This window comes from Marmota marmota, unplaced genomic scaffold, assembly GCF_001458135.2.
Source record: "Marmota marmota marmota unplaced genomic scaffold, marMar, whole genome shotgun sequence".
Taxonomy (NCBI): Eukaryota; Metazoa; Chordata; class Mammalia; order Rodentia; family Sciuridae; genus Marmota; species Marmota marmota.
Genome location: NW_025999900.1, coordinates 67,733,628 through 67,740,757, shown reverse-complemented (window position 1 = coordinate 67,740,757; position 7,130 = coordinate 67,733,628). Strand labels below are relative to the sequence as shown.

The 7,130-nt window shown below is 62.2% G+C and overlaps 1 protein-coding gene across 1 annotated transcript in view; it reads right to left on the bottom strand.

Moving 5' to 3' along the window:
- Positions 1 to 7,130, bottom strand: part of Kif26a (kinesin family member 26A) — a gene marked incomplete at its 5' end in the record, with an annotated part of 35,115 nt that overhangs the window by 7,238 nt on the left and 20,747 nt on the right. Inside the window, 4 exon segments of the mRNA XM_048799541.1 lie at positions 3 to 52; positions 350 to 443; positions 985 to 1,197; positions 5,367 to 5,556. Coding sequence (XP_048655498.1) covers positions 3 to 52; positions 350 to 443; positions 985 to 1,197; positions 5,367 to 5,556 — 547 coding nt within the window.

The following is a 7,130-nucleotide window of genomic DNA, read 5'->3' as shown; positions in this document are numbered from 1 at the left end:
ACGCCCAAGCTCTGGGGTGAGCTGTCCTTCCCGATCATGGTGTACGACTTGCCTGGGGGCCACGGGGTGTGTGAGGGTCCAGCACGGCCACTCGGGCCTCAGACCCACGCGGACTTGGGACGTGTCCCCTGGGCCCTGCCTAGGATACTCGGGTAATCAGGAGCTACTGAGACCCTGGGGCCTCTTGTCCATGGCAATCCCTCTGCCTCCCAGCCTGGGAAGCTCCGGCTTCCACCCCATGAGACCCCACCCACATGCCCACAGCGAAAGCCACCTTCCTCCACAACCCAGGCGCAGGGCCCAGGGACTGCAACAATGCAGATGGGGGACAGGGACAGGGAGCCTTTACCAAGACTCATGTGGCCAAAGGAAAAGATGCAGCCATCAGCCCCGCTGACCACAGACTGCAGCACATCGGCCACTGTCCCCGAGCACACTTCAGCCTAGGGATGGAGAGACCAGGCAGGTGTTCAGGCCTCTGTCCTGGGCACACGCAGGTGGTCAGCCCATGGGGCAGCTAAGCTGGCAGACGTGGCCAGGTGCACAGAGCTCTTGCAGGCACAGGAAGCGTGGGATGTTGGCGAAGAGCAGAGTACATGCAACACGTGCAGGACGCGCTAGCCAGACAGAAGCGCTGCTGCCAGCATGGACATACACCCAGGACACCAGACGACGCAGACGCACGGCCACGCTGCCTGCAGGACCCTGGGGCATCAGGTGTCCCACGACAAGGGTGGAACAGCACCACTCAGAAAGCCTCCTAGGACGGTGGGCTCCCACATGCCCAGCAGCAGCCGGGAGACCCGGCCCGGGTAACAGGCAGGGCTGAGGGATGAGGGCAGGGGCAGGGGCAGAGGCAGCTGAGGCAGGGAGCCAGCAGGCACCGCCACTGGCTCCACTGGGCCCACTTCCCCCCCACCCTCCTGGACACAGCACAGACCCCACCCGCTGTCCCCCAGGCCCCCGGGAGCTACGCCCCACTACCTGCTCCGAGTCCTGGGGGAAGATGGCATCAAAGGCAAACATCTTGGGGACAGCTGCAGTGCCAGCACGCCGGAGGCCCGCGCTGCCTGGGGGCCCGGCAGCTGGATCGTAGAGGGTCACTTGCTTTTTCCGGGGATCCACCTTCAGGTAGGATGTGGACTCGGCCGAGCGCTGGACCCCCTGTGCTGGCCAGATGCGCAGCATGACTTTCACCTGGGGGGCGGGTAGAGCAGGCAGCTGAGCGCCGCCCTTCACCCAGCTGGCCGCTAATTACAGGGCAGGAGGTGCAGTGTGCGAGTCAGGACAGCGGACCAGGCCTCAGCACGGGCACCCGACACTGCAGGAATGCAGCCAGAGCGGATCCCATATGAGGTCAGCGGGGCAGGAAAAAAACGAAGCCTAGGGCAGGGTGAGGCCCGCAAGGTGTGCGGAGCAGGGACGGGGAAGGAAGAGGAGCAGGGTTAGGGGGCCCCAGACACTCCGGGAGCAGAGAGGTGCTCAGACCCTGCCAAGCAGTGCACTCTGGGCGCAGGCACAGGGAGTACCCTGCTGCCCCCACAAGCCTCTCCCCAGCGGCCCCGGCCCATGGCCTTCCAGGCCCTCGTGACACCCCAGGGAGACGGAACAGCTGTGTTATGAACAAGCAAACACACCTCAGGGGGCCGGGGCTTGGTGCTTCTGACCCCCGCCCAGAAAGGCACGCTCCCCAAACCCTATGTCCCTGCAGAACTGGGGTCAGCAGAAAGACAGTGGAGATCCCAATACATAGCCCAGTCCGTGTGGCCGGAGGAACAAGGCAGGGTGAGTGGGATGAGCGGGACCTGAGCTCTGAGAGCCCTGCAGGTGACAGTCAGCCTGGGCTTATGGCAGAACCAGCGGTGTCCCTCTAAAGCACAAAAGAGATCTCTGAATGTGCCCTGAGGCTGTGCCCCAGGCTCTCAGAGGAGCCAGGGCTGGCCTGGGGCCCAGAGAGAAGCACTGCGTACCATCATGGGTGCAAGGGGGCCCCAGGGCATGTGACCTGGCGGGCAGGCACTGTTCCCCCCAGGGCCACCCTGGGCCAGGGCTCCTTGAGCCAGGCACTGCTCTGCTTTCTGAAGGACACCACCGTCCACTCTCCGATGAAATCTCCGATTTCCCCACGTCAGTGTAAATCAAATTACCCGAGACTCATTTCAGAGCCAATATTTTTCACGGATTTAATTGTAAGGGGCAGATACATAACGCCAGTAAAATTGGTTTACCGCGGAAAGTGCGCACAGGCGCCATCCACCCCCTTGGGCATGCGGCACATTGATATGCAGAGCCTCCCCGAGCGGAGTGGGGTGTCCCACCCTCTGGGAGCTGCGAAGGAGCACTTGGCTATTGTGCTCATCAGAACCTGGGCTCCATCAGGCGAGAATCGATGCTTTTATTCCCAGATGACATGAACAAAACTACTTCATTTCCAGACGCTGCTGCAAAGCAGACGAAAAATGTGCACTTCCCAGTAATTTTTGGCAATTTTTTTCCAGCGTGAGCCCCTCACCGCTTCAAGAGCCAAATGGGTCTGGAGATTCAAGAAAATTCCTAGCAGGGAAGAGAGGTGGCAAAGCCCACTTGGGCCCACACCTCCTGCTGGCTGCCTCTGGAGCAGACACTTATCCCAGGTGGGAGGGGACAGGGCAGGGGCTGCACTGTCCAGCCTGTCCCCCCCTCCACCCGCTGCCCCTGTCCCAGTGCCAGGCCATTGTCTGCCAGGAGAGACCCTGTCATTACCACGGGAAATGACAGTCTTCAGGAGGCAAGCACACCAAGCCTCTCCCCCATGTGCAGATATCACAAAGCCCTGAATGGCTGCGGCTGCCTGCCAGAGAAGAAAACCACATTTTGCATAAAAAAGGAGGCTCTGCAGCTCCCAGAGGTGGCCCAGGCAGGGAGGGGGTGCTGCACCTCGCAGAGGGGATGTCTTTTTAATACCACAACATGATGAATTATCTTAAGTAGCACATTAATGTCAGAAACTGAATGTAATCTAACTTCTTTCCTGTGACAGTATTAAATGCTTTTCAGGAGGCATTTCTGACGCTGTGACATTAGCACTAATAACACCAGGCGCGGGAGGAGCGCGGGGCACCAGGAGTAACAGGAGCTGGGGGGCTGCAGGCCAGGGCTCCTGGTCTAGAGGAGGTGCTGAGTGGTCCAGGGCTGCCTGAAGTCCCCTGGGCCTGGCCCTGGGGGGGTGGAGGGAAACCTCGGGGCCTGAAATGACACAGTGACAGTAAGAACAGGGCAGCTCTGGCTGCCGACCTCAGAAGGCAGCCCCTCACTTCTTCATGGCCTGCCTGAGGGGGCATCCCCCCCACACCCACCAATAGCTTTGTAACCTTGGGAAGTTGTCCTTCCATTCAGGGCCTCACTTTGGTCATCTTTAGGGTTCTATGAGAATTAAAGAAGAAGTGACCACCACACCCACTGTGCCAAGCAGAAGCCCAGTGGGTACAGACAGGCTAAGTGACCAGGCCAGCCCGGGTCAGAGCCAAGAGCCAGTGCTGGGCTGGGAACCTGGTGCCACCTTCCGTCCCGACTGCCCAGCTGTCCTCCAGGTCTGCATCCCACATGGCCAGGGCAGGGGCAAACCAGCATCCAGACTGCCTGCCCTTCATGGGACTGTCCCCAGGTGGAGACACTGGGGCACCCAAGTTAGCCAGGCTTGGACCTGTCTTCCCTCCTGGTCATGGGATGGGGCTGATTCCTCCTAAGGACACTGCTGGAAGACACAGCTCACATGCACAGCAGGGCCCAAAGACCCGGCAGGCGCAGGCACCGGGGTGGGAACACCCTCCTCCCATTTCTCCCCCCCATGCCGTGCATGAGGCAGGGACAGCCACCTGCACCCCAGCACCTGTCCAGAGGGGCAGCAAGCCACCTCTCCAAGCAGCAGGCTGCCGCCCTTGCGCCTGAGCCCAGGGCAGCTCAGACAGAATCAGCAGTTCTAGGTCATGAAACGTCCACTTCAGGGACCCAGAGAGCCAGGCCACCCAGCCAGCACATACACCACAGGTGTGGTGACCTGGGACCAAGAGGGGACATTAATTTATTTAGATCCATGCAGCTGGTCAGCCCAGAGGTGGGGAGTTCGCCAGGTGACTGCGGGTGCCCGAGGCTCGTGTGCCCACTGACCGTTCCTGACCCTGAGCACAGGGCTGGCCAACCTAGTGTCCAGGCACCAGGTAAGCTTTGTGATGCCAATGGCAGCCTCACTGCCATCGACTTGCCTGGCAGGGGCGGGGCATCAATCCTGAACTCTATGCAGGGTCCTGGGCCATGAGACTCCATAACCGTCCCCAGATGTGGACACTCAGGAGGTCCCTTGTGGGGGGATGTGGTAAGGGAAGGACTCCTGGACCGAAGCGTGTCTAGCCCACGATGCTGTGATGGGCCAGCTGACGGAAGAGAGCTGCCTTCCAGAAGGGGCTGCGAGAGCAGGTGGGCCAGCCTGGAACCTGGGGCTGAGGGCAGGGCCAGTGCAACACTCAGCTTCCTGTCCAGGCCCATCCCTGGGGAGCTGGAGCCCCTGGGAGCACAAAGCCTGCTGACGGCCTGAGCAGGGTGCCCGCCTGTAGGGCCTGCCCCTTGGCTGGGCAATGCTGAGCAGAAGCCAGGGCATTCGGGATGGATGACTGGGCTGCAGAGAAGGCAACAGGCCAGAGGAAAGCCCATGGGCACACATCTCGCTTGGGTCCACCTGTGGCCCCACGCCTCGTGAGCCTGCCCCCCATTTGCCGGGCACCAAGCATCCGCCGTGCCCAGGTGAGCACACAAGTCCCAGCTCGGATGCCCCTCAGGCTGAGGTGAGGTGCTTCTCTAGGCCCCTCAGGGGCAGCAACCCACAGGGCCCAGGGCCAGAGCTCTGGAGAGGGGCCAGGACCAGCCAGCCGGTCCCAGTCAGAGCCCTTGCCTTCTCCAGGCCGCTGTGTCCCCACATGAAACAAGAACCCCCAAATCAACTCCTCTCTCAGTGGCCATGGCTGGGATCTGCCTGGAGATGGTGACTTAGGAGAGGGCATCCCACCTCCCTCCCAGAATCCAGTGAGGACAAGGCAAAGAGGACCCCGGAGCAGGGGTCCCACAGTTCACGACCTGGCTGTCCAGCACATGCCCCCAGGGCCCCCCGACACATAACCTCACACCATTTCCTGCAGCCCTGCCACAGGAAGTCTCCAAGCCTCCTGCTTCCTCCTGGGCGCTGCTCCTCAGGGCCCCAGCCTCCCCATCCGCACCCCTGCTGACCATCTTGCCTAAACTGGGAGAGTGAAGTGGGGCCCCTCTACCGCCTGCACCTTCCCAGACACCCCTGACCTCCCCGCTCCAGGGGCCACCTGACCTCGGGGCTGGTCTACCTTTCCGAAGCTGCCGGGGTTATCCTTGGTCTTGGAGGCAGCCCTGAGAAGGCAGGGGGGCGCCGGGGGTGGCCACAGCTGCAGGACACCACTGAAGTCCGTGGGGTAGGTAGAGGTACCGCGGGCAGCAGGGGCAGGTGGAGGATGGTGCTTCTTGCGCTTGGAGGCCAGGCTGAGCTTCTGGGCAGCCCTGGGGAGGAGAAGCACCAGCAGCCATCTCTGTCACTACAGCACTGTGTCCACACACACATAAGGCTACCTCGCCCTCAGACTCCACCCACCATGCCAGGAGACTCCAAGGAAACGTGGCCAGAGTGTGGCTGCAGGGCCGGAGCGTCGCCTCTCCAGGTGGGACTGCTGGAGCCACAGCAGTGTCCCCTCCCTGGCAGCTATGCCCAGCACCAAGGCCAGGCGGGTGACAAGGGGTCCAGGCAGACGCGGAACCACTCCCTGGTCTGTGTGGGGCCCTGAAAAGCACTGTCTTTGTCTCCAGTCCTGCAGCTGCTGTGGGAGGCAGGCTGCAGGCCACCACCTTCAGGCAGCAGGACCTCAGTGCCGCACCTGTAAGGTGGAATAACGTGACCCCTGGTAGCCCTCGTGCGGTCCCTTCGAGGTGCCTGCATATACGAGGCAATCAGTTAATGGTGCTACCATGAGTACCATGCCTGGCCCTCCCCAGAGGAGACAGCCTCGGTCCTTTGTGGATACCACAGTCAGCGGAAGCAGCCCCTGGGCCCTCTGATGGGCGCCCACACCTGCGAGTCTGGCAACCACTGCTGTGGACTCCCAGGGTACCCAGCAGACACGAATCCAGGATGTACCCACATAGGACGGGCCCAGGCACCACAGGCCGTGCCTCAAGCAGACCCAGGGACACATCCCAGGTCAGTCTGCTGTGCCTGGTCTCACCAGTTCCTGGGGTGGGTTTCCTGGCAGCCCCCAGCCCTCCACCTTCCTGCTCTACACAGTCACTCCCCTGGGCACACCCGCCCAGGGCCCACGTTCTGTGCCCAGCACCAGGCTTGCACAACCCACCCCATGTCCTCCAGCACAGGCAACCCAGGGACATCTCCCACATGAAAGTGCACAGGTGACCCTGGCTGAGCCCTTCTCTCTGTGCCCGTCCTGACCTTCCAGTAGAGAAGCCCCTGGTGAGGGGCAGGCCACCAGGAAGTGAGCGGGCTGCAGGCGGGCGCCAGGCAGCACCAGGGACACTCACAGCTCCCCTCCCAGCCCTACCCCACACCATTTCTCCCGCCTCCCACAAAGCCCCCTCCCTGCCCAGCTCCCTGGGTCTATTCTGTCCGCCCAGGACCCAGCACAGAAGGGCCCACACTGGGGCCACTCAGCCTCCGCCCCACCTCCCACCGCGGGGAGCTCTGTGGGCGGCGTGCGAGAAACTCCTCTCATCTTTAATAAGAGTTGTCTTTTAAGAGACCCCGGGGATGGCTTCCTCCTAGCGAGGTGTCACCACAGAAAATAAAAGTAATCTACAACACACGGAGGAGTCCTCCACAGAGCCCCAGCAGGCACCGTGCGCGCCCAGGCGAAGCAGGGCAGGAGACAAGTTCCCACGCCAGGAGTCCTCGGCCTCGGAAACTGGAATTCCTCGGTCCTGAGCTGATGGCAGCGGTGGCACCTGCGCCCTGGGGATCCAGGCCTGTGTCTACTGCCCTCAGGCCTCATGCAGCACCTGGAGCGCCTCACAGAGGCCTGAGCCAGCAGGCCTCTGTGCCCCCCCCCCCCCCCCGCCTGCCCCGGAAC